The 27,997-nt window shown below is 41.7% G+C and overlaps 1 protein-coding gene across 5 annotated transcripts in view; it reads right to left on the bottom strand.

Moving 5' to 3' along the window:
- Window positions 1-24,867, bottom strand: part of prdm5 (PR domain containing 5) — a 29,948-nt gene extending 5,081 nt beyond the window's left edge. For 2 of the 5 annotated variants that reach the window (XM_071912841.2, XM_071912842.2), the window contains exons 1-13: window positions 24,741-24,867; window positions 23,823-23,906; window positions 23,027-23,149; window positions 21,441-21,609; window positions 21,094-21,271; window positions 20,394-20,515; window positions 19,388-19,467; window positions 16,589-16,673; window positions 16,339-16,496; window positions 15,537-15,630; window positions 13,672-13,832; window positions 9,912-10,005; window positions 3,379-3,464 (exon numbers count right to left, since the gene is read on the bottom strand). In XM_071912841.2, coding sequence (XP_071768942.2) covers window positions 3,379-3,464; window positions 9,912-10,005; window positions 13,672-13,832; window positions 15,537-15,630; window positions 16,339-16,496; window positions 16,589-16,673; window positions 19,388-19,467; window positions 20,394-20,515; window positions 21,094-21,271; window positions 21,441-21,609; window positions 23,027-23,149; window positions 23,823-23,906; window positions 24,741-24,839 — 1,533 coding nt within the window. In that variant the 5' untranslated portion in view covers window positions 24,840-24,867. Of the gene's footprint in view, window positions 1-3,378; window positions 3,465-9,911; window positions 10,006-13,671; window positions 13,833-15,536; window positions 15,631-16,338; window positions 16,533-16,588; window positions 16,674-19,387; window positions 19,468-20,389; window positions 20,516-20,771; window positions 20,865-21,093; window positions 21,272-21,440; window positions 21,610-23,026; window positions 23,150-23,822; window positions 23,907-24,740 lie in introns of all 5 variants that reach the window. The other 3 variants (XM_071912840.2, XM_071912838.2, XM_071912839.2) reach the window with 3 other exon arrangements.
- Window positions 24,868-27,997: the final 3,130 nt, after the last annotated feature.

The following is a 27,997-nucleotide window of genomic DNA, read 5'->3' as shown; positions in this document are numbered from 1 at the left end:
TATCCTCTCACTTCACACCCCGGTGCTCTCCCTGTGAGTTTATGAAGATATGAAATGAGAGATTGTACAGCCCCTGCAGTAGGGAGGAAATGACCGGCATAGGGGCCATCAGAAACACATGGATTCCTCTAAAGAGTAAGGAAAACACGCCACAGAAAAGCCCTTTGAACGTGTATCAGTGCACTGGCACTCTGGGGCTGTAGAATATCACTCCTCTGTCTCCACACCTCATCAGTTTACCAAAGAACATTTCCTTTGCGCCTTTCAGAGGCCTGTCTGGGTGTCAGTCAAAAGAGCTATCTCACTGTGGGTGTGTTTCCACCAAAAAACTGTAACTCTGCGTGTGTGCGCATATGTGTGTGTGTGTGTGTGTGTGTGTGTGTGTGTGTGCACATGCACGAGTGTTCAACAGGGTGGACATCCGCACAGAGTGGGTGTGTTTAAAAGTCTGAAGGGAAAAAGCGGTGACACTTAAAAGACTTTTTTGAGTTTGAGTTAAGAGAAATAAGAAGCATAGAGATAGTGGGACTTTGGGAGTACGGTTCGCAGTGTCAGTCTTTGGGAAGCTGTTTTTGACAAGTCTGGCTGATAGCAAAGGCTCTACCCATTTAAAGCTTAGTTGTCATGGGAACAGGGTGAATGCAGGAAGTAAGGGTCCTGGGAAAAGAGCTATCATGTGGGCGGGGCAAGGAGTGCCCAGTGACACAGGATACAAAAGGAGGTAAAGATCAGGTTCATTGCATGTGTGTGTGCGTGTGTGTGTGAGTGGTTGTAAGTATGCAAGTGTTTGTGTGCATGTGTGAGAATAACGGAAAAAAGAAACACCCAACAAAGTGTGAGTTGTGTGTCTGTGAGAAACCTGCCTCGAGGAAACAGAATGTGTGACGGTCTGTGTAATGCAAATTTCCAGTTAAACCTGCTGGTTTAACAAGGATCACTTTCCCAGTAAAGAATCCCCTTTTCCATAAGGGAATAAGGCTTCTTGAATAACAAAGACAAAAAACTATGAGGGGTCAAGGTTCAGAGGTCAGGAAACACATGGATGGACTTAGGTGATGCGGCGTACCCAGAATGCATCACTGTGACCCCGGTAACATCGAACATCTGTACCTGGTGACCTTCACTCTTCAGCAGCTGTTCACCCTTTGACCTTTGGCCTAACCTTTCCTCTGGATCTGTCCACTCTCTGCAGAGAGCGCATCTACGGACGTGAGGATGGAGCCTTGTTTATTTACTCCGAGACAGGCTCGCGTCTCATGTGTCATGTAAAATATGTGGGTGTTTGTAAAGCAGCATGGCTACAGGACGTCGACATACTCAGGGTGTAATTTGAAATTTAAAAAAAACTGTAGTTGGTCAAAATGGATTTCATTATATAGTGCGAATTATACAAGATGGATCTACCAACTCTCTTTTCTACTCTCTGTTAACAACCCTCATTATCTTTATTCAGTCATGGAAAGAGAAGTTGAACTGCAAAACTGTAAAAACTGTACTAGACAAATGATAAAAACGCCCTGCAGAAAAATCCAAAGCAGAAAATTGCAACTTTGCACATAAAAGAATTCACTTTGTCCACATCACAGAGATCAAAATGACAAAAAATAAAATATCTCCAAACAGCCAAAATGTCACCAGGAATGATCAGCATCAAACGTGCGTCTCACTTTAGTCACTGACGATGTGGTGTATGTGGAATAAACACGCAAGCTACAAACACATCCGTCTCAAATCTTCTGTACATTAACAGTGAGCTGCGGCTCCTTCTGCCAAATGACATTTGTTTTGCCGAACGGTGACTTCATCTGGTTCTGCTGTTTGTAACTGTTCAGCCCATATTTCAGAGCGCTGTGAGCAAAGGCAGATCTGGGAACATTAGGAACAAAGCATCAGTCAGTTTAATCAGCTGCTCGCTAGAAAATTATACCTGCCTGTTTCTACTAGGAGACTTCAACCCGGACGGGATACCTACATCATCAAGACAATCTAACAGCAGAGCACTGCTGTTCTGGACAGTATTAAAATAAAACTTTACATAAAGCCTTTGAATTAATAGCGTTGACAGGCCACTACTGTCACTGTCATAGCCATAGAAATTGATGACGGGGAAACCTATGATGAAATACATATTAAGTCCCATTCATCAAAAGTGACACTAACACACATACCCAGATGCACGGAGAGAGCTCATGGAAAGTGTCGCTTTGGCAGAGAACTTCAATGGGTCGAGAAGGGGTGCAGGGAAACGAGCGGTGTCCCTTCCCAGGAAATGACCTCATGACGTCCAGTAAGACCGTACCTTTTCCTCTCTCCACCCTGGGCTCTGACTCACTTTACATTTACATGTTCGGGGCATCAAAACAAAATGCCTCCTCTGAATGTTCTGCATCGCCACACAGTGAGCTGCTGTCTGCAGATTCATCTGTTCTCAGTTTATAAAGTGGTGGATTTGGGGCTGTGAATGACCAACACAGTATTTAGTGTATTTCATTTTCTCTTCTATATCTACAGTATCTTTCTCTTTCTCTTCTTTCACTAGGCGAGTTGTGTGAGCCTTTCTTTCTGCAAGCTCAGCAATACAGAGAAAGGCCAAACATAAAACCTGAAGCGTAGCACTCCAGATTGAATGATAAAGGTACTGGGACACCTGGGACTGGGTTGGCATCTCTCTCTCTTTCTCTGTGTGTCTATCCCTATTCACTTTCTTGTACTTTCTTTCTCTTACTCTCTCTCTCTCTCTCTCTCTCCCTTTCACAATGGCTTGCACAGACTTTCCTACATCTATAAAGTACACATCATATATGTTGCTCTCACATATTTATACAACTTATTTTGTGGTCAGAAAGAATTTTCTAATGGCCATCTGGTTGGCTGGTTAAAAACATCATCAGTGAAACAGCTCCAAAAAGTTATTACTCTACCTTTGCTTTCTGAAGGATTTTTTACATTTACATAATACACACTCATTGTCACTGTACACAACTGTTAGCTCACACTCAAATAAACATTAATGCAAGCAATCACACAGAAATGCACAGAAAGTAAAGACAACACACATCCCAGCTAACCAAATTATGTCAGCACAACATTCAGATAACCAAAGATTTGTCTTAGCGATGTAACTTATGTAACTTATGTGAATTTCATAAATAAGGACCACAATAAGAGACAAGAGTGAAAACAGTACTACAGTAGCTGCTTCTACTTTGAGCAATACTGCACTGAAAAAAAGTTAAAATATATATTAAGGTGCAAAAGTGCAATAATATAATTTTATGTGTTAGCTGGGATGCAAGCTCACAGTGTGTGCGGTTGGAAATAAATGGGAATACAAAATAATTTCCAGCTGCCCAAACTGTGCATGGAACAAAAACTTACGCGAGTGTGTGTGCGGATGTGCATCTTCAGACCATCATTCTTGCTGAATGCTTTGTCACAGTAGGGGCACTGGTATGGGCGCTCACCTAGGGAACAAAAACATCCATCAGTGTACTGTTCACAAGACCACATCATTCACATATGAAGCTGACACTGAACCATATATGTTTTAAACTAGGACTCCGGAGGACGTACTCACATTTTGATCGAGGAAACATCACAAAAAATTATGGACACATTCTCTAATAGAAACTCGACATATAAATCATATCACATATATGCGCGCGTGCACACACACAAACACACACACACACACGCACACACACACAGATACACAGATATTGTCTACCATAACCATTAACATCTCCAAGACAGATCTGCCCTGTCAGGTAGAAGGCAGGAAAAAAAGGACAGAGTGAAAAGTAATAGTTTTATATCATGGTCGTGCAAAAACTGACCAAAGTTCTCTGTTTCCAGCCAGCGCTGTGGCTGTGATGTCCTGCCTCACAGATGGAAGGTGTGTGTGTGTGTGTGTGTGTGTGTGTGTGTTTGCCAGCTTGGTCCTGCCCCTATCAATAGGTGCTGTTGCTGACATGCTCTACTGCAGAGACTGTTTTTTGACCTGGCTACTGGCGGAGCAGATATCTTTCTCTCAGAGACATTCATCTCTGATGCACATTTGCAAAGCGAAAACACATCTCCTTGTGTAAAATCCTTAGAATCCATAGCTTGCCATCTGAGCTACCATTGGCCCACAGTGTAGGAGCACATCAGAGGCCGGGCTGGCAATGTGGCTTATCCCAGTTGGATCAAAAGCAGTCCGGCCAAACTCCTGCAGATCCTATCTGAGCACGCACCAATGATGACAAAGAGGAAGTGACAGGCTGTCAGTCAAACGGCCCGTCGACACGTGGATCTGTTTACCCCCGAGCTGATCCACAGGCCAGATAGGAGCACCAGAGTTGATTACTAATCTATAGAAGGGATATGAGGTAACCCACAGAACCACAATGAAATGAAAGATTCAGACAAAAATACAGTACAATACTGACTAGAAAACATTGTGGGTTCAACAATTACTGAATTCATTTTCACAGCTGGGCCTTGACTTTTCACCATCAGACTAAAAACATCTTGATGACCAGGATAAAATATCAGTGAATCAAACAGAAAGCTGAGTTTTTCTCGCCTCACTTGTGTTATTCTTAAGGAAATAAGGGATTTTTGGATGGCAAATTACTCTCGTCTGAATGAAGAAATACTCCTGCTGGTGTAAATAGAACAGCTCCAGGGGGACGCTGGGAAAGCAATAGTAACTTAATAAAACGCTGCCTGATACAGATAGCTGCACATTTGTGTTCATTCTTGCACTACAGCAATCTAATTTCTCATCCACTTCATAGTAGTGTAATCTCTCTTTAGTGTCTAATTGTTGAACAGGCAAGCAAGTCATTTTATTGATGGGGGAGATGTTTTGCCCCTTTAAGTAATAAGGTTAATTAGCTGTGTTTCCCTGGGACTCAAAATGCAAAGATGCTTATTAAATCAGAGAAGCCACCCAGGGAGAATATGAGAAGAGTAATATTACCCCACGGCTACAAACACAACCATGTTAGAGGGATATTTCACTGCTGTTCCTTACAGTAAGTGAATGTCGCTTAAATTCACACCCTACTTAAGCGGTCAGGTTGAAGTCTTTATTGGCCATTTTCTATTATATTATTCCATTAAGATCTGGGTAGCAGAGGAAAACCTTCAGATCTGTCTGAAAGCGTTTACCAGAGTTATTTTTAAATTAATCGGATCCCATGAACCCTGTGTGAGTCTTTCAACATAAAAGCTACAATGGGCTATCATGTAGCAGATATAGAGGGTTAGGGTCTAAGCCCACCATAAACCCCCCACAAGAGGGCTTCCAAGGAGCACAGAGAGGAGTGTTATGAAACAAACTAATGAAATGTGTAGCCTCGTGTTGGTGTGGAAAGGGTTAACGTGACATATGCAGAGTGATTACACATTCTGAAACATGTGCAGAGGGCAGCTCAGCATTCTGGCCAGAAATCCCCTCCTGTGCAATTTCAGCCTCTAGGAGGCCTTTTGTTGACAAACAGGAAAATCTGAATCCCAGATGTGTTTTGAGACAGAGGAGAGCAAATCTTATGTCTTATGTAGCATGTGTGGTATCAGGTTAAGGCCCAGCGCTAGCCTTGGGGAGTCCTGGGGAAGGCATTAGTGTGCTAATAGCACCGGAGCACAGTGTGCCAGTGTACTCTGTGGCTTGGATCGCATCCCTCCCAGGAGCTGGCTAGTGTCAGTTAATACATAGCACAGACAACCACACCCTACAAACACAGGCTTACAATAAGTGCACACCAATTCACCTACTTAACCTGCATATGCTTAGGTTCTGGACATGTGTGCCTGCGTCATGACTCAACTGTAAAATACAAACAGAGAGCTTGGTGGTAGTCAATAACGGAGGGGGGGTCATTCATAAAGGTGGTCACTTATCGATTAAATATCTCATTGAACCTTACTAACAATACATTGTTTTTGTCTGACAGAAATCCCTAATTCACTGGTTCATCCTGCTCAAAATAAAATCAGTTCCCTCTTGAACTATGCCTCAGATACAGTATATGGTACTCAGCTAAGAGAAACTCAATCCCTAAGTGAAACAGGAAATAAACAAATGCTACTCTGGGAATGAAGTAGTAACATTCTTGTTACATTCATCTCTATTATTCATGCAAGAGGCTTAGTGTCTGTTCTGTTGAGCATTACTGTAACCAGAAACCCTCCACTTATTCTCCAGATTGAGCCAGATTGTTTGGGGATTATGAGGGGTGGCTGCAGCACTGAGCCGGGGCTTTATGTGTGTGGAGATGGTAACTGATTTAGCATGTGCTGAAACAGTACACCATCTCTTTGACCCTGGGTGTCTCCCCCACCCCCTGCTGTGGCCCTCACACTCCTTGTCTGCTAATCGATCCGTTTGGCACCCCTTGTGTGTTATGTGAGTGTGTGTGTGTGTGAGTGTGTGTGTATGGGTGTGTGTCTGGTTAGCAGATGGTCTGCTTTGTCGCCTGCCTGCCGCACAGCGTTCGTGTTATGGAGAACGCTTTGTAGCTTCGGGCCCTGGTCTGAAAGACATTAGTGCTGTCCATCAGAAATTAATTCCCGGCTTCCTCCAGTCCAGCCAGACAGTGGCCCTCCACTGTCCCTCCGCCTGGCCTGTGCCACATGCCGACAGGGGCCACTGAGGTAATGTGATATCAATGTGTTTGAGCCGATAAGAGATTGCCTTTGATCAGCCGTAGAAACGCCCAACAACTTTTACACTTGACCTTTTCATTACGGCCAGGGTCTCGGTAGATTTCTTCACTTCCTCAAACAATTCTCTTAAACTTGCCCATGTGAAGGAACCTGTATCAGACAAGTCCACGCCCGAGCCTCGCCACAGACTCGCCTTGCCACACATGCAACGGATCTGAACGCAGAATCCTGACACATCGCTCACAGCACAGTCCACACCACCCGAATTAACCATCTGCATGGCGCCCAAATAAGACTTGCACGGTGTTTGAGAGGAGAACCACTGCTCACCATAGGTACAGACGATAATTCAGAACGTGGTGATTTTACTTTACAAGACTGTAACCATGACCATGATCAAGACAAACAAAACCTACCAAAGTAGATCCAGTGATTCCAGAGCGCAGCCAGATGTACATTTGGACTGGAGCTGTTTTGGCCTGAGACCATTTAAAGCTGCTACGTGTAGCATTTTTTTTCAAAATATATCTTGGTATAATTACCGTAAACAAATGACACCATGGTCGAGACAATTGGTAGCCTCTGACTCACGCCAGTGGTACTGATAGTGCTAGTGTTTCTCAAAAAATAGAGCACATTTCCCATAAACCCTGTTGCAAATGGTTTTTGGTAATTATTCTCCCTTTGTTAAAAATCTGAAATTTCAAATCAAAGCAATTAATTACTTACTTTTTTGTTGTTTATTTTGTAGTCATTTAGCTGCAGTATATTATGAACTGTTTATATTACATAGAGTAAGAAATTACTTATATTTATGTAGAGTGGTCATTTTAATTTGTGCCTGTTTGGCCAGTGAAAGCACACTAAGGGCAAGTAGAACTCTGACCTACTGGCCTGACCGGGCAAGTGGAGTATAACCTTTATTCATAATATAAGATGGTCACTAAATAGGGATTTTGAAACTAAAATGAATAAAATGCAAATTTGTTGCAAGACAGCTGAAATTATAGTGATTATTTGTGCGTCCAATCATGACGTGTCCTATGATGTCAGTATGACATTGAGGCACTGGGTTCTGTCAACATTTCCTTTGGCACCAGTATTTTTCATAACCCCTCTACTGTTATTTACCACATCATGGCACACTTGGGGAAAAACCACTCACTCTGACCTATGATGTATAGTAGACTACATTTGCGCCATCATATGCCAAATTGAATAATCTAGAAAAAGGGTAGAAACACCCATCATAACTACTGAGTTCAACATCGTTCTCATCATCCCCTTCCAAGTTTTTGACGGCTCACTTTTTATGGGGAAAATGATGGTTGGTGATATCATCAATAATATTCTCTGAGGAGAGGCCTGCGCCTGTGGCTCTGAAAACAGATTTGGTTGAACACATGGAACAGCAATATGTCGTAGCCAAATCAAATCAAAACAAAAACCAAACCACTTAATACTTTCAGACTGATTTTTTTTAATCTCGCTTAAATCTACTCATCACTTTAGCCATTTCTCTCATAATGCTCAACAGTGTCTGGTGGTAAAATGATACGGGGAGGAAAGCTCTTGGGAACCCTTACAAAGTCCTCTGTGTTAAGCAGGTAAATAATCAATGCTGACTTTTCCTGAGAAGGGATAGCAGGAAGACAAACAAGATCAAGCTTTCCTCTCTGCCATCCAGGGAAACTGTCGACACACAAGTCTTAACCTCAGCTGGTGGCCTTCTTTAAGAGATTACTGACAGAAAAACCAGCCATCTTAAAAGTTTTACTTACATGACAGCGCCATTTTATGATTTACACATTCCAAAATTCTAGCACAATTTACATATCCACACATGAGTTACATGAGCTGTGTGTGCCCACCAAATTACTCCTCACTGTTAGAGAACAAGATGAGCCTTGTCAGGATTGTCGCTCAGGGAACAACTCACACTTTCACCAAAGCTTATTTTTCCTCACACAAAAACACAACAAACAAAAAGTCCCTGGTCTATAGAATGAGGGGACAGATTTACAGCCAGTCAGGGTCAAGGGTCATCCCGCTGGATGCTTTCTTGGAGTGGTCTTTTCTCTCCTTTCTCCTTTCTTTCTTTGAGGTGTCCCCTTCGCTCCCACCCCTCCCCCAGCATTCCCCCACGGCCCGCTCTTTTGTTTATTCTATATAAATACAATCAGACTGGGCCATGTCCCACACTGGTATACATTCTCTTGCTGTGCCTCTCTGTCTGTCTGTCTCTCCTTCACACATACACATGCATGTCAACATGCACACGCACACACACACACACGGATACAAAGGAAGCCGTTGACAAAGTGCGGCAGGCTTGTCAAAGGACCAATGTTTTGCCACCCTACTTCCTCACTCATGTTCAAATATACACACACAGCAATACACACTAACCTTATCAACACCTGGAGGAAACCTTTGATAGGCTACAGAAACGTTTTGATCATTTTTTATTTGATGTGTGCTATGGAAAGCAAAGGTAAAAAAGGGTGGGAGAGCTGACTGAAGCCAGATTAAAACACTGAGTATATAAGGTAAGTGATTTGCTCATTAGGATGGTCATTTACCATGTGCTGGTAATGATGCAATAGCTCTACTTGGATTCAATAGGCAGATAAGCCCAGAGAAAATCTATAGCCCTACAGCTATGAACACATTCCAGAGATTAAGGGATTGGTATATTATATTGGAAATCGCCATTGTTTGAGGAAGCTACTTAGTTTGAGAGGATTTCAGCAGGTGCATCTGTAGCAGAGTGAACTGATGTGAGGTTTCAATCCCACAAAACGGGGGAGGACAATAACGAGAACGAGGAGAGAACATGAGAGAGAAAAAGACAAGGAAAGACAGGCGAAGTTTAAGTGGGAGTGAGAAAAAGAGGGAGACAGCCAAGAGGAGGCAGAGAATCAGCGAGAGAGAGAGAGAGAGAGAGAGAGAGAGAGAGAGGGTGAGTGAAGGGAGTTTAGAGGCCAAGAAGTGTGTGTGTGGCTGTGCCAGGTCTCTGCACCAGTCTGTTGGTAAGGAAACGCACAGGAATGTGTAGCTCTCCAGTTTAAGGCAGTTTAATGAACATCCAGTGTGAAACAGGGACATTGTTGCTGCAGTGAGTAAACTGGCCGGCTCTGTGGATATGACCGCATGGGTAGTGCTGATACTCTGGATCTTTCACAGAGCATGTGATGTTAATGACAGTTGATGGTAGGTCGATTTGACAAAGCATCCCACTGTGGCGGGCCACTGACCTGTATGGCTGCGGATGTGGACCCTTAGCGTGCCGTTGCTGGCAAACTTCTGTCCGCAGTATGGGCAGATCTTCTCCTTCTCCCCCGTGTGCGTCTGGGATGGAAACGATAAACGGACATATGGTTGATGTTAACAAAAAACATTTGTAACGTTCATCCTCACATCCTGCCTACATTAAAAAATCAAAATGTGATCTGCTGTGATAGCAGAAATTCACTAACAGAACACTATCAAGGCTAGTGAAATTATGTTTTCTCATCTCTTCTAAGTACAAAGTTGATTAGATTTTGTTACTTTAAAAAGCAAACAGCATAAAAGCGAGCCCCGTACTCTGGGGTTCCACATTTAAATGCCGTCTGGAGAAGTTTCTCTTAATTGAACTGTGTGGTTAAGTAAAGAATAAATCAAATTTAATTATGTCCTGTAATGCACCGCTGTCTACTAGTAGACCCTGTGGATGGAAGTGCACATGTTCACATGACAGTGCTTCCATTGAATTATCCTGAAGGAAGGATCAAAGAACATAGGAGATGCAGATTTGCTACTAGGGTCCAAAGCCCAGGAGACAGAGGGCCAGGGTGCATGTATGCATTCCTCTCTTCATCCTTCGCCTGCTTCTTCTTCTTCCACTCCCTTCACCTCCCCACAGTCCAAAGTGTTGAGCTGTATGGACTCATAAGGGGTGCACGTGCACACAGGGGAGAGCATGTGGAAAGAGTGTGCTGCACGCCTAGCAAGGCTCACAGGCTTTTCTTTTTTTTCCTCTCTACCTCTACCTTTTCTTTCATCCCCTCCCCTTTGCTCCGCTCCCTCTTTCTGTGTCTCGCTGTTGAAAAGTGCGCTCTGAATTCTGCTCCTGGCCTGTTGTAAATTCCCGAGAATAAACACGAGTATGAAAGGCTCAAACTCAGAGTGACAGTTTCAACAGCAGTACAACAATACAGGAACACCTCCTCTGTGGGCCCCCATCCTTCCCTCCATCACCCCCCGTGTCCCTCCGACACCTCTGGTGTTTCGTTACAAAGGCTCCGTCCACACACACACACACACACACACACACACACACAAACCTATGCATTCACACACATACATGCACACACACAAACACATGCATACACACACACACACAAACAAACATACACGCAGGCACACACACACATTCATGCACACACACAAAACCACATATACAAACACATGTGTTCCAGATGGTCCGGTGTTGCATTGTTTAGTTAGTTGTTTGTACAAGAGGGAGAAACATCACTGGTACTCTACCTTCATAAATGGCAGCAGCATAACTTCCCCCTGGCACTTTCATCTGGGAACATCAAGTTCCAAAACATAACATAATGGAATTTATTGGGAGTTGTAGGTAATCATTAACAGTCTTTTTATATATGATTGATCTATATGTCATTAATTATTACTCAACAAACAACCCTATTACTTTAATTTATATGTGCATATGCGTACATGCTTCCAGCCTGGTACTGAAAGAGATGGGACAATCTTGTACAATACAGAAAACATATGTGTATGTATGCATGCACATACGCGCTGCACGCGGTACACTGTACATGCTGTACACACATGCCCCCCTCTCATATAACAAATCCAGGCTCATTCAGGAGAAAGCATTTACTGTAATACAAGAGCACTCTATGAATAACCCAGTTCTCTAGGTATAGGCCTGTTCTGCCAGAAATGCGCATCATTTCCACAAGCAATCAGTGGAGAAAGTACACACATCCATATATGACTAAAGCACAGGGAAACAAAAACATATGACAAGAATTAAAAGATCCATTCTCTCCTGCCTTGAGTCAGAAAGGAAGCAAGAGGATAAAGATTCAGTAATTCAGTCTCATATTCAGTATTAAAAGTCTTAGCGTTCTTAAAACAAACAAAACAAAAAACCTGCCAGTAGGGTGAGATAATTCCACTTATTTCCAATGCAATTTCATTTGTTTCAAGTGTCAGTTTCTTGAAACAAGGTAGAATAATCTCCCCACTAGTAAAATGAGAAAGTGACACTTGATTCAGAGAATTCTTCAGAAGTTCATTGGAAACAAGTGTAATTATCTCACCCCATTGGCAGATTTTTTTCACTTGTTTTAAGAAAAATATTATTTAAGACTCAATACAATATTAAGTGATAATGGATATTTTGGGCAGTGTAGTCCTGAGCACAGAGTCTAATGTTTTGCTGTGCATCGGTATCTGTCCCAGTCTCTAAGTCAGTCCATTCAATCTCTGTGGCTGTATTTACATGCTTGGAGGATTCCATTCATAACCTGGTTATTCAAGTAAACTGGTTTTGGGTTATTATGATGCATGTAAGCATCATAATAACCCAATAATTAGAATAACCCAAGTAAGCTCATACTGTGATTATGAGAAACCTGGTTAAGATGCTTACTCTGGTGTTAAACAGGTCACTCTGGCATGTAAACATCTCACTCCTTTCACTTTTGATTTTCACCATCTGCGCAAACTCAGACTCGCACAGCATTATGGGTATATCTTGATGCCAACAATACATGGCGGCAAGGAGTACTTACTCTTATTACAACTACTGGGATAATTTATTTCCCCTGTATTATAACTAACCAACTATTGCTCAGTCAAAGAGGGAGGGGGTAGCTGGCAGCCAAAACCTTTCATACTTTTTTGCTGGCGGATTGTTCTGTGGGCGGGACAGTACAGTTGGACAGGAATATTCTGATAATTGGCTTATTCATTGCAAAGGGAGACGCAACTGCAGGGTATCAAAAGGTGCATGTAAACAGCTTAACCCGAATAAGACCTGAACCGGCGTACGGCCAACAGCCGGGTTACTCTGTGCATGTAAACGTAGCCTGTTAGCTGTCCTCTCCTCAGCAGCCTGACTTTGATCAAGGCCAGGCCTCTCAGCAGTCTCCGGACTCTGTAACCAGTGAGACAGTTCATATGCTGTCTTCAGCCCTACTGTTCGGAGACAACCTCCAAGACATTTTCTTTTGCTGTGTGCCAAGAAGCTGTTTGGTTTCAATCTTGATCCATAACCACACCGGACGTTGTCAGATTTAGGGCTCATAATCTGCAGTGAGATCTGTTTGGGGCTTTGAAACCCTGCGGAGCTAATGGACTAACTGCCATTTCTAATCAAAGTGGGAATTGATTCCTGGCCTCTATGGGTAGCAATGGCGAAGGTGGATGTCCCTGCCAGGCTTGACAGTCCAAGATATTAGTACAACATATCAGCTAGCTACATCACTTTCCTGGGATGAGGAGTCACAGGAATAGTGGATATGAAACGATGAAAACCATTTGGTAGAGTAGATGGTAGGGCTGTCGTTTTTTTGATAACAGAAGATTGATGATGGGAAATCAGATATGATACTGCAATTCAGTTGAATGGTTATTACTTTTGCCTTTAGCGCAGAATGCAGCACTCAGAAAGCAGTATATTATTTGTAGTTAGGCAATGTATTTAGTCAACATTATTTGCAGGAATTTGTAATACAATGATAAATAAATGTTTAGGCTGCAGTTTCATGCAGTACTTGCTTCATATAATATCAGGTACTGCTCTGGCTTCATAAGATCAGCTACAGTCAATCAAGCTAATTTTACAAGGTTTCATATGTTATTTTTGACTGTGTACATTTCAAATGAATATGAATGAATTTCTCCTGATAACAGTTTTGTTTGAACTCAATTTTGTTAAAAAGTGACAGCAGAGATGAATTCACTGGGTAAGATTGAGTTCTTTTCATTCACCTTCTTGTGGCTCTTGAGGACAGAGGGAGTGACAAAGGCCTTCTCACACAGGTCACACTTGTACTTCTTATGGCCGTCGTGCACCACCTGGATGTGGACGTTGAGCGTGTCCTTCCTCTTGAAGGTGGCGTCGCACTGGTCACACTTGAATGTCCTCTCACCTGCAGCAAGGATAGGAGTCCAGGAGCATTTAAGAGCCATTTCCAGACATCTATTGTTGTGCCTCTAAATGCACAGCCATCACGCACAGCAAGAGGGGACCCAATTTCACCGGGACGATTGTGTGGGCAGAACTACAAAGAGGGGTGTTTCATTGCACCAGACAGTCCCAAACAATGGTCTTCAGAATGCTCTGGTTCTGTTTTTTTTTTTACCTTTTAACAAAAATGGGCTTTTACCATGGATCTCTAGCTGAACACATCCCAGGGGAAGACAGTAAAACAAATCGGTTGACCATATGTATTGCCTGAACATTGAATGGTTCTGTTTTGGGTTTTTTTTACAGTGAAAAAAACATGCCCTACTTTATGATTCATTCCACTGAAAAACATTGAAAACACCAGACAGCACTCAGACAGTGAGTTAGAGCACAACTCTCAGCTGTTCCATGCAAGAGCCCCTCGCAGAGTGAAGCATGATGTTATTCTTCACGCCTCTGCTCTCTGCCTCCATACAACAGGCTCTATTGTTGAGGAGTACTTGTTTCCATTATATGGAGATCATTCAATTTCCATAGAGTGGTTTAGAGGGTGTGCGTATGTTTGGCAGGGCAAGTGGTTACAAGCTTGTGTTCATTCTCCTGTTACCAAGGCCAATGATGGTCAGCTCAATAAAATGGAACACCAGTGCAAGCCGAGGTCCACTGTGTTTTTAATCAAACAGAAACATTTACTTGATGATCGTTAATGTCAACGACACCCTCAGATGATGATTTCATTAATCCCTGGAACAGGGTTTAAAACATTATTAAAATACACATGCACGCACTCACACAGTCACACACACACACGGCACACACACACCAGGATTACTCTTGAGGTGTTAATATGGCTTTTAAAGAAGGATTACCACAAGTGACATTTGACCCTACTCAAAAGTGCTGTGCATGTTTCATTGATTTAAAAAAAACAACTTGATTTAACGTGAAAATGCTATGACAGCTGTGCTTCATTTTCTCAGTGTGGGGCAAACGCATGAGAACTCATGTGGTACACAAACAATAACTCACAAAGACAGATACATTTATTCAATGGCAGGTCTTTTCTCTCTGTACAATGAAATCACACACTTTATCCTCCCGCCCCACATATTGTCTAGAACTTGATACATAATACTAGTCCCAGTATTATATAGCCCCATATCCCAGTGATTTCACTGAACAGTAATCTGTCTCCTGAGACATGGGCAGGAAATGCCTCGAGCTTCACAATCTCTTTGTTATCTGTCTCGATTCGGAGACCAGGACCGCATCCTGCCAAGACTCAGTGTGCGCAGGCACAAGGCTCCTGAACCCTAAGTACACCAGGGATGCTGCAACCCAACTCTCCAGGGTGCAAAGTGTCTGCTGGGCCACAGCACCCAGTACTGGGATGCTTTCTGAACGCTACTCTGACAGAGAAATAGAAAGAAAAGGCTTTTTGGGGGGAATATGGTGTGTAGTGTTAATGGAAATATGAGAGTCAGGTTGACTTGAAGGCAAGTGAAACTACAACCACCTACAACCTCATAAGAGATATTAAGATGCTTTGTAAGCTTAAAATTCTAGATGATTTAATAAAAATATAGAGATAAAATATGTAACTTTTGCCCACCAACAATTATTTGCATTCATGAGAACACACAAGCACACTCATACTCATACTTACTATTGTGGATGAGTAAGTGACGCTGTAAAGAGAAGGGGGTGCGGAAGAGGGCCTTGCACTCCTCACACTGGAACGGCCTCTCCTCCGAGTGTGTCTGCAGAGAGAGAGAGAGAGAGAGAGAGAGAGAGAGAGAGAGCGGATCAGGATCAGGATGAGAGGGAAGGCTGCTCTTTCATAACATACATACCATGCCATCTCTCTCCTTGGATAGCTGGGACAGCGGCCTCCTGTCTCAGTGTTGATGCTGATGAAGCTTCTTATATTGATGTGGGAGGATTTGGGCCGGGGGTTAACATAAGGCTCCATAGCTGATTTGGTTTGTTGACTTGATGAAGACAAGTAGCTTGAGGGGCTTAAGTTCAAAGTGCTTCTGTTTATCTGCTCACCCTCTGTGTCCCCCACCTGTCTGTCTGAGTGACGCCCCACTCCCATAAGTAAACATGGGGAACCTCAGGGGTGGACACAGGCCAGAGACCCCACAGGAAACAGCCACCAACGAGACCCTGATTGATTACAGCCTATCACTAATAATACTAGCTTTGAAGTGACTCTGCCTAAATGAATACTATCTATTAAAACTGACTCTAAAAACCTGCGCTATACAGTCTTCCTTAATGCGATTACATGTATCAATGAAACTGTAATCAGAGTAATAATAGTTGTAAATTGGAATATTGCTGTGTGAGGAAACACTAATCAGCTATATATGAACATATTAAAAAAGTAATTACCACAATTATGAAAGAATAATTCACCAATGGTTTAGTATGGAGAGTGTAACTCTGTCCCTCCATCTGCTCACCTTCTTATGATTCTTGTAGACGTTGCGGTGGGCAAACTCTTTCCCGCACAGCTTACATTTGTATGGCTTGTCCTCACTGTGGATGATCTTATGAGCCGTCACCTGGTCCAGACGCTTGAACGAACGACTGCAAATCTCACAGGTATATGGTCGCTTCTCTAATGGGTGACAGACCAGGAGAGATGCATTAAGGTGGGTAGAGATGATGTAAGAAGGAGTGAAGTTTTTAAGGCATCTTTTTTTTTCTTACCTGAGTGTGTGATCATATGGCGTTTTAGCTGATTGGTAGAAATGAACTTCTTGTCACATGCGTGGCAGTCAAATATTTCATGTACCTATGTGGCAACAAATGCAAAAGAGACATCAACTTAGTTTAGTTTTGCTGACAATTTTAAAAACTCAAGATTAAGTGCATGTAAGATGTTGAAGGATCACAAAGTCTATGATGGTCAACAGACATACAAGCTTGTTCACTTTCTTTAGACCGTCTAAAGACAGAAAAGTAATTAAAGTGATGAAAAGTTTGAATCCCTTTTCTGCTTCAGAGCATAGTTCCAATAATTGCATATTCAATAGTTCCCCGGCCTACAGCTACAATAGCATATGCTAATGCGAAGCAGCTCTTCTTGTCACAGCTGCTACTGCAAAAGCTTGTTCAGCTAAACGATGATAATGGTGGCTTTAAGCTGCTTTGGAGCAAACTTGTCATTACGGAAAGTTTGATTGCTCTTCTGTAAGAATAATGCTTAACTCTTCATTGTCTTTGTTTGAAGCTATAGAAATGTACCAGATATTTTCTGGCAGAAATGTACCTTATTTACTATAACACTGTGCTCAAGTATGACTCAATTCTTCAGAAACTTTTGAATAAACATTTTGCTAGAATCAAATAGTCATTCATCAAATTTAAATGTGATGCTGACCTAAATGTATTGAATCATATTGTGGTTTCCAGACCTCATACTTTATTACAGCTGTCAATGAGGAGAACATTTCAAGCTCAGACAATGGTACATGATTAGAGCGTCATTCTAAAAATATTTCTATCATGGACCACATAATGGCTATAATTGGCACATGGACGCATAAGGAGGTCATATAGGAAGCCTGCATGTGCCTTTTTTAAACACAGCGGGGATCTGAGACTACAGAAAACTGACTCATAGACAGGTAAGTGGGTTAGATGATCCACTGCAGAACTATGTCACAACTTCCACGTGATTTTAAGTGTTGAACAGTTTGCAAGTGGCTTGATGATGAATTAGCTGACTGGAATGGATTAATGCTTGCTGATTAATCTAGCAGATAAATGTCGACAAGAGAAAATGAAAATCCAAACTCCAGCTGGGGTCAGGGTCATAAATAACAATCAATGGGACAGATGAGGACAACTTGCATATTAATCCAGCGCCCAACTTCATCAAAAGTGTTGATGATAGCTTACTAAGTTAACTTATGATGAGAAAAACTTTGCTGCAGTATACAGGTAAATCCATGTGGCTACAGTAGCATTATGGTAATCCAATGATATAAAAATAAAGCGATAATTGATTCTTGTTTTTCTTGGTTTTGGCGACACCCTTGGTGATCAGTGGTCATTGCTTTGGTGTTTTGCACTGCATTTCCCAGCAATCACTTCGCAACAGTGCGGCCAGACCTCCAAACTCCAAGCATGGGCTGTTCTACAAACAACTACAACTAAACAACTAGAAATAGCAGAACTACAGCCAGTGCCTAAGACGGTAATATCGACAGTATATAAATATATTAAACATGTTTTCTAAAATGATGTGATAACTGTGTGCTTACATTATTACATTATTACAAAAGAAAGCAACTACTTACAATAACATTACTAATAGACCTACATTCGTACTTTTAACCTGCTAACCAAGCTATCACTAAACTTACAAAACCGAGGTAAGCAGAAAGTTTGCTGTTATTCAAATTAGCTGTGAAACATTTATCCAATCTTTGACGACCAAAACTTGCAAGTTTTAACTCAACGTAGTCACTGGCTCAACATGACAATAAGACACCCAATGGAGACTGCAGCTAATAAACAATAGTGAAACCAACCAGTCCAAAACAAACAGAGCCACTTCTGCATTGCTCCTCCTCGTCACTTCCCATCTTTGAGTAATTACAGACAAAAAAAGGCAATGGCAATGTTCACTCTAGTTTTAGCTTGGAGACGGTCACTTTCCTTTTTAGCACGCTTGCCTTCCTCTGCCTTCTTTCTCCTTGGATTTTCCGTTGATGAACTTTGAGTTTCTATAGGTACCAGTCTCTTCTTTATCTGTTCAGCCATGGTGACTATCGCTGCTCATGCAAACTACCCAATTCTTGTTATATTTATTCCAAACAAACTGCTGCTGCTGCTGCTTCCATAAATGTAAAACGCATCACTTTGTGTACGGCAGGGAAAGACCAACCCACTCCTAGGTGTTTAGAACAGCAACTGTAAAAGCTTTCATGAACTGGCTATAGGTTAAATCACTATTATATGGTATGAATTGGCAATAGAGAGTAGCAAAACGGATATTTATTTATATGAAAAAGTTGCAGGTTATTACTTTAACAGCCCTGTTATTCTTCAAAGCTGTAATCCATCAGTAAGAGGAAGAATCCTGACGCCAGGGTTAAATCCTTATTGTCTGCCCACAGTGGCTCTTAGGTTTCACAAGACCTGTGGGATGAGCTTGTGAAATAAAAACCAACCCTCTGCTCTGTGTCACCCAGAATAAATTTGTAACAACTTTATCATAAAGACACCCTCCCGTTGAGAGGGAATAACGGAGAGAATGAGACTCAGACACTCAGGAAGCAGAGAGGGGCGTGAGATTACGAGGTTTGACTAGGTTACAGGAACTGAATGGGGTATGATGGAATACAAGGCAGTGGGACAGCAAAAAAAAAGGCCATCTTTAAAAATGGGCTGTAGTTCACCTCTGACCCCTGACCACCCAACAATGAGAAAAAGACCCACGACAAATAACAGGTTAGGAGAATTTGAGCGACAGATGTGCATAATAAATGAGGGCCTCACCTTGCGATGTTCCTGTAGATTCAGTGAGGAAGAGCATTTTCTGTTGCATATGGTGCATGTGAGTTTCCGCCGGGCACTTCCTGAAAGAAAAAAGAGGATGAAAATTACCAATCCTGATTCTATGGGACTGACATCACAGTATATTAGACATAAAGCAGATTGTTTGCAAAGTGGTGCCATTTGAAACACCAATACAGATATCTTACAACCATGACAATCATTATACAGCAACATAAAAATACCACAACGCTAATAAGGTGAACGCTGAGAGACAGTGTTACAGCATCGGGCTGCTGTTAAGTTTTACTGGACAGTGAAATCTCCCTTCATTGTAGGGCCAGAATGTGGTCCCACCATCCCACCATCTAAGGATCTGTGGCACCCTCCCCTCGTTCACATCTGAGTCACATGACCCACATCTGTCGAGTCTGATCCTGCACCACTTCCCCCTCGCCCACACACATACCCCGTGTCCCGACCACGCTGGTAAAACATCAAGGCACAGATCTCTACTCCATCAGACGTTGGACACAGTGAGAGCAAAGTCCTAATCTTGCGTTGATACTTTGTCATGATGCATGTGTAAGGCTGCACAGATCCCCATTGCCCTACATCCCATCATAAATGGCTATGGAAGTCCATTTATCTGAAAGAGTGTGCTGCCCCAGAACATACAGGTCAGCAATTATATCGCATTAGTAATTAGAGACGTGTCTCAATGTTGTACAGATTTGAACTGAGCGAGCCCAAGCACTGTGCACTGTGATTCCTTGAGTGTTAAGGCTACTAATGGACAATTAACCTCATTACATGACCTATGGAAAAACTAAAACTGGTATGCAAGTGAATGCTTGTGTGTGTGTGCCAGAGAGAGAGAGAAAGAGAATGAGAAAGTAACTGATAGAGTGAGAGAGAGAGAGAGAGACACGGAGAGAGGGAGACAGAGAGAGGGAGACAAAGAGAGAGAAAGAGAGAGAGAGAGAGAGAGAGAGAAAGAGATGCCCACCTGTGTGAACATTCCCTTTATGCTTCTTCAGAGCATCCTTGCTCTTGAATCTTTTGCCACAGCTCTCTGCTTTACAGATGAACCTGGCGTCTCCTTTACAGGCTTCTTTATGCTGTTCAAAACTGCACACACAGGATGAAGAATTGCTCAGGAGAGAGGAGGGAAATACAGAATAATAGAAGAATGCTTTTAAACTGTATACCTGTGTTTCTCTCTAGGCAAAGCATGGCACCAATACCACAATAGCCAAATGTTTTGATCTCAGCTGGAGCCATCCATGCATGGACATACCCATTGTACCACTCATACTATACATTATATGCACTAACAGTCTTGTACGTCCCTTTGAAAAAGCCTGTGCACAGTAACTTATATTACCTGGATTCTGAGCTGAATGTGTTGTGGCACAGTGAGCACTGGTGAGCTTTGGAGTCGCCTGCCGGACCCAGTGACTCAGAACAATGCAAAACACTGGGGAAGGATTAAAAAGGTAGACACAGTCAAATAAAAACAAATTGGGAGACAAATAGGGAATGAAAGACATCTGGGTGGTAGCGTAACAAGGACAATGGATGCTAAAGCAGTTAAAAAGTGACAAGAGCAGATTTATGGGATAAATTTGGTTGAAGAACGCTGATTAGAGGAAAGCTGATGTAAAAAACTAGACTACTACAGGTTAGTGGTGGAATAGGAAACGCACTGGCGCTGCAGAGCCTGTTTGATAGGGAACTTCTTGCCACAGTTCCTGCATTTGAACTCCTTCTCCTCTGTGCTGGGCCTCTGGTGCAGGCTCTGGAGGTGGGCAGCCAGGATCTCCTCACTGGGGAAACTACTCTCACACAACAAGCAGGGATGGTCCTCCTTCTTTATCACTAGTTCTGTACAGATGCAGCACACACACACAATACACATGCGGCTTAAGTCATTAAACACAGATCTAAGCGGCAAATATAATTTCCTTGGTGTATATGAAGCATAATGAAGTATCTGTAATGGAGACTAAACAAGAAAATGATGTGTAATTCATGCAGTATAACTCAATTGTACCCATTTCAACAAGATGCTTGGCCTCTTTGCTGTTCTCATCTTCATCTTTGATGACTTCCTCCTCTTCTTCCTCTTCCTCCTCCTCCATGTCACTGTCCAAGTAGCCTATCAGGAGCTCCGTGTCTGTCTCAATGTCATCCACAGCCAGGTAGAAGATATTCTCTCCATCCTGAGAGACAACAAAGACATGGTAACTATCTATGGTAATCACACAGTCATAACTATGCACTGGAGTACTGGCTGAACCATATCTGACAAATTTGAAATAAGAAGAACGTAAAAGCATACTGTGGTTGCTCAAACATATTTATACCCATTTGTGTTAATGTATACTGAGTAATTATTGAGGTTTGGCTGAAGGTTGAACTCATTACACCCAGACAGCAGTCTGCTGAGGCCTGATTGAGGGCACAGGTCAGCAACTCAAACCCTTAAAGATGTTGTCATTAACTTTCCTGTCCTTAAAGGTCACACTAATAAAATCAAAGTGTCATTTTGCTTTAGCTATGGGATTCTAAATATACATAAATATTAATTAACAAGAGGAAAGCCACACAATAAATGTCACTGTTGATGGAACACAGAGCTTTAACACACATGAATGACCTTTAAACAACCAATCACTTTGGGCATATGTGTATTAATGGCAGGAGCTTGGCCCTAAGACCTGAAATGTTCCTCTTCTTTCCCTTCTGCTTCTATTTTTTCTGTCTTTTTTACACAGAAGTGCAAGAAGTGAAACTTCCCAGAACCAGTGTGCTAAGGTCATATTCATGAGTGTTTGCTAATGTGTTTTTGTATGTTTTAAGAGGTAGAATTGTTGATGTTGTTGTTCTTTTATTTTTTTTGGTATGCATAGGCCTGGCTACTGTTGCTGATTACATTAGTTGTCAATATCAAAATTAAATAAATGTTTTAGAATCTTTCAGAAATCACAATAGTGGCGATGCTAATACATAGCTTTGGCATGCAACTTCCAGACTATTCCCTTTTCACCTTTCCCCTATTTACATTATGAAAAGAATAATGGTTTTCAATGAGAATAATTGCTCAAGTTCAATTTGCAGGGTAAACAGGTAGACATAGATTTGTTACTCTTTTCCACGCTCTCTCTGCAATCCTCACTCGCGCTCACCGCTAATCAACTTGTTGTAAACAATGGCATAAGATGGGAAATGTTAAATAATAAACAATGATAGCCTACACTGAACACTAAAAAACTTTCGTATTGAGCCCATTAACACAACCAATTCGCAAAACATACTTATATCCCCATATAATATGAAGGAACTTTTTCAAAATGAGTTTGACTAAAAACGTACTTAACATTTATGTCATCTGTAAAAAAAAAAGTGTTTGTCTCATCATGGAGTCTGACAGAACAAACATGATGAAATCTTGTCATTTCTTTGGCCTAAGCTATACTAGTGAAAATGTGGCTTTTTCAGATCTTATTTTGAAGGGTTTCCTGTGTGAAAAGATTTTCTTTTGTTGTGAAAACATCCAAAATTTGTAATTCGCTCTAGCTTTGGTCTGTTGCCTTCAGAGGCTTTATGTTTCTCTGTCTCCACATAGAGGAAATATACCTGAATGGCCGCCAAGTTTTTCTGTTCTTGCGACGGCGCTTGATGGACAAAGCGCAGCCAGTTGGCATAGCGTGGGTTACTAGCATCCAGAATATAGAGCACATCCCCTTTACTGCCACGGACCTGAAAGAAACAACAACAACTGCATGAGTTCTGTCTTACTGACACAAATATATCACAACTCAATAATAGATTTTTCTTCTTTTCTTGTTGCTTTGATGTTTCTTCTTATTACATCAAAGTGCTTTAGCATTACATAGCAATACCAACTCATGTGGACAGTTGTTTGCCTCACAATGTGGCAGCTATAGATAACTACATTCATTTCAGTGCATCAATGGCATTCCCACAATAAGAGATAAGAGTCAATTCAAATCAGCCAATATGGTTAATTGATTTGAAATGTAATTAAATATTCCCCTTATCACATTAACTGAAAACATAATTGGACATAATTGGAAACTATTGTGCCTGACAGCAGTACTATGATAAAGGTGGTGTTTGCTAAGTTATGCCTAGTTGCAGCAAAACTTGCAACAAGACCAGTATTTGCTTCACTATATGAATTAACATTTAATGTATTCAATACAGCTTTTACAGGTACAAAGTTATTATTGTTAAGAGAATGCTTTTATGCACCTATTATCACCTAAAGACAACTTAAAGCCATATTTGCCATTGCCAAAAAAACAAAAACAAATTCATAGGGTGTTGATTTAAACTTGTTTGACCACCTAAACCTTTGAATACTTTGAATGCAACGCTAGAAGAGTTAGTAGTCTGTGTGTGTAATCACCTCCCACATCAGTCTGGTGTCCGAGCTTTCACCCAGCTCACCAGGCAGCTTTTTCTCACCTGCGAAAGGGCCAAACTTTTCTCCCTTGAAAACAAAACACAGTCATCACTCGTCAAAACTGATGCTACTGTAAACCAAAATAACAGCCAAAAAGAATTCAGCACATAATTATAATAAAACCATTATACGCCCCAGTGGAATGCACAAAATATGATAATATGTGGATGAATGTTGGATGGCCGTTTAGTGTGAAATGTTAATACATCCCTCAGTAGTGGACATTTTCCTCCAGACCTTCCAACAGTGCAAAAAAAATCCAGGGGGTGTGGTCAAAATGTGCTTTTCATGAATGAAGTATTCATGTTCATCTTCAACCTATTTTACCACATTTAATGTATCACAGTTAACATGGCAATATCGTATGCATGCATCCCGACTGAATCCTGAGCAAATTCATCTCTCGCTCACATTTCAGAGCTTCTTACACGCCTTCCCTCTAGATTTTTAAACTGCAATGCAAAAAAAAAAACTATTTGTAGTTTTGTAAAAGGATGGAAAAAGTTCAGAAGTTTAAGTTCAGTGCAATGTTAACGTTTAGATAGCTGGTGTATGGAAAATGTAGGCCTGTCGGTCTACAAGGTAACAGTGCGATAGGTCTTTGTTGAAGTGAATACATTGTTATGCAGTGAACGAGAGAAACAACTTGAGTTACAGTATCTACGTGGCACTTCACGTCAGAGGAGCCTTGGGTTGCAGTCGAGATTTTGACAGCGACGACAAGGAATAACGCGAACAGAAAACTCCTTATCTACTCGTTATCGTTAGCTACATCGCTGCGAATTTAAACAGAAAGAAAAGCCTTTCCGCGGGTAAAACCTTTGCCTCGGTTACATAGTTGTCCAGTCAAAAACAACAAACCTTTTTCACTCGCCTCGCCGTGTAAAGACCGATTCCATCCTGGACCTTTGACGATTTCAGGGAAAATCTGTCTGGCACATACATACCCAGCATTGTCATTACTCAGAAATACTTCCTAATGTGACAATTAGTTGGCTCTGGGGTATGTGAGCGGAAGTGGATAAGTATTGTCAGTTTGAATTTAAAGCAGATTGTTTCTCCGTAAAGCGGTCCAGGTTGAACTTCTGTTGCTCCTGCTGCAGGAAAGCAATGCGGCGTCCTGATTGGTCCAAAGTTTGTAACCAGAAGCTACCTTTTCTGTCATAGAGAGCTCAGGCTGAGCTTCATTCAGGCTGCACTACTCTTCCCCCCCGGTCGTTTGGCTTGGAGGATAACAAACATCCATTGTATCGATGAAATCCAGTAGCTTATAGCCTCGCCATACATATACATAACCCTAACGCTGTTTGGATCACATTTCCTCAGTGGTGAACTTGCCTGTTGCTCCCTGCATAAGGCAGTTAGTGTGCAGACCAGGGGCTCCCAAACTAATTCATGTCAAGAAACCCCAAATAAACACACCTTTGTCCCAAGATTTTAGCTGTTTGATATGATTTAATTACACAGCTGTCTATAGTGTAAGTGGGGAGGGAGCAGTGAAACTTATAGCCTAGATTCCTATATAGCTTAAATATTCACTCATTGTGTTAAGCTATATTGAGTGAAAAAATTGTGAAATTAAACTATTTCTTATATGGTGGGGGCCCCTGGAACCCCCCTCAAAGACCCCTGGAGGTCCCAAGACCCTACTTTGAGAGCCACTGGTGCAGGCTACAGCGATAAAATAATAAGGTTATTCTCATCTTCATGTATCCTATGAAAAAAACATAATAATAACTCAGAGGATCTAATGTACATTTCCTATTTGCCCTAGTGAGTGTGTTTGTAGAAAACTTGCATGGATGTTAGTAGGTGTAGAGTTATGTAGTTATGGATGCGTCATTGAGCGTCATTGGGGTTATCAAGAGGACTCCTCCCAACAGATTTTTTTTTTTTTTTTTGTGGAATTAAACCCACAAAACCTCCAGACGGCTCCACAGTAAATTGTTGCAGAATCTAAGATACACTACACCTTCACTACACTGACGCTGCATGTAGCCTTACACTTAGCCCAGAAAAACTCACCAGCAATTTTCTCATCCACCATTAACCTCAAAAACAACAGAATATTGAAGTAGTTGTGTATTTTGGCTTGAAACAACCCATTCAACAATTCAGAAACCACATTGTACCAACAAGCAGAGGTTAAAGAGACGGCCGATCCTTTTAGCTTGAAACAGTCTGCTCAGCAGGTCAGAAACCACAATTTACCAACATGCAAAGGTTATTCGGCCATATGATCCCTCTGGCTTGAAGCAGTAAGAAAACAGATTGAACCAAACGTTTAGTGTACAGTTTGTAACAGCAAATTATAGACTCAACTATGTAAAAAGAAATACAGAAGGAGCTGTGGATGACTGCCCACTACAGCTACCATAGTTTTACCCATAGTTATACATTTTGTTTTAAGGACTCTTTATTGTATTTGTACTGTACTACATGGCATTGTGTTCTTACTGTGTTTAATGTGTCTTGCTGCAAAATGAATTTCCCCTTGTGGGACAATAAAGACCTGCACCTGAACCTGAACCTGAACCTGAATAGCTATGCCATCATATCATAAAGATTATTATCATTATCACTAGGACTGGCGATTAGATAATTTCTGTTTTCATGTTGTTGTTACTCCAAGTCTTGTACAAAGCTCCAAGTGAATGAGAGGTTAACATTTCACAACTTCAACCCTACCATACATTTGCTTAATAACTCTGTAAAGAACATTGTTGTACCTATTCAATATACTGTCTTACGTATTTCAAACAATATATAATGTTCACAGCAAGTTCTCTGAGGGTCACAGTTCTTGGGGAACATCTTCATTATATAAGGACAATGGTGAAGTTACAGGCAGACACACAGAATAACTAATTACCATTAACACATAATACAAAAATGATGGGTGACAGTGCCATGGTAGGCCCATTTCTTCATCAACCAGTACACAACTGCCATATGACAACAGGATGGGGATGCACATGTCAGAATGCAGAAACTATCAGGCCACAGGCAGACATCACATCACACTATCTACATTACCGCCATGTGAAAGATGGAGGAACAAAAATAAACAAATATGTCTTCTATCTCCCAAGACCACAAGTGGAAAATAAAAAGCCCATGCACCTTGATTTGTTGACTTTCACCCTGCACACAGAGAGATTAAGATAATCAAGTATACAACAACACTGAGTGTTTGTGTGTATTCTGTTTTTTGAACACCTCTTCGGTAAATCTCTTTCCCCTTTAATCAGCGTCGTGTCAGCGTTATGTTGGTTCTGTTTACGTTGTCTATAGCTCTTGTTTATGCCAACGGCTTCCTGCTGTATTATGGCTCCACATTCGACTGCTTTCGTGATTGGCCCAAATGACCAGTGTTGGTTGACAAGGATACTGCAGAGACTTTGAGTCACGATGTTCATGTTTACCTTAAAGTCAATGAGCTGGTATAATGTATGCTCTGCCTCTATGTCAGAGGATGAGTTTCCTAACTGCTCTCCAGTCTCCAATGTGCAAATCTTGCTAAAGCTATTGACTTTTCAATGTGAAATTGAAATTATGTAATAACTTCAAATTCTTCAAACTGATGCTAATCTCAGTTTTTTTTAGAGCGTCTTCATCTCATATCACAGAACAAGGGGAAAATGTCTCCTTAAACTGTTACTTTTTCACCTTTCTTCTACTATTAATTTATTGCTCCAATCACCATTGTGTTTGGGGTTGTGTCATCAATGGCCTGGTGTCATGTTCCAGGTGTATTTCACAGACGTAAACCAAAGGAAAAGGTTACAGGGAGACCTACTGGGTGACATGCCTGACCGCGGCTCTGAGAGGGTCTTTTGTGTGGCCCTGCCCTGCCCCACCCATGTCCTCACTGGTCCATTTCTGTCTCCCCTGACCTCTCTGTCGGTGCCTTGGCCTGTCGAGGCAGGACGATTAAGTGTCATGACCCCTTTTTTCCTCCATGCCCTCTGAAGACCCTCAACCCCATTAACTTTCACTCAGCTTTCACTAATATCCCCTAGGTGATCCGGACCAACTCTGATCTCCAACACCTGCACAAAAGACACACAGGAACGCACACAGATACCGCCACACCCCCCAAAACATGCTCACACACA

Source organism: Centroberyx gerrardi, chromosome 9, assembly GCF_048128805.1.
Source record: "Centroberyx gerrardi isolate f3 chromosome 9, fCenGer3.hap1.cur.20231027, whole genome shotgun sequence".
Taxonomy (NCBI): domain Eukaryota; kingdom Metazoa; phylum Chordata; class Actinopteri; order Beryciformes; family Berycidae; genus Centroberyx; species Centroberyx gerrardi.
This window is presented reverse-complemented; position numbering and strand designations above follow the sequence as displayed.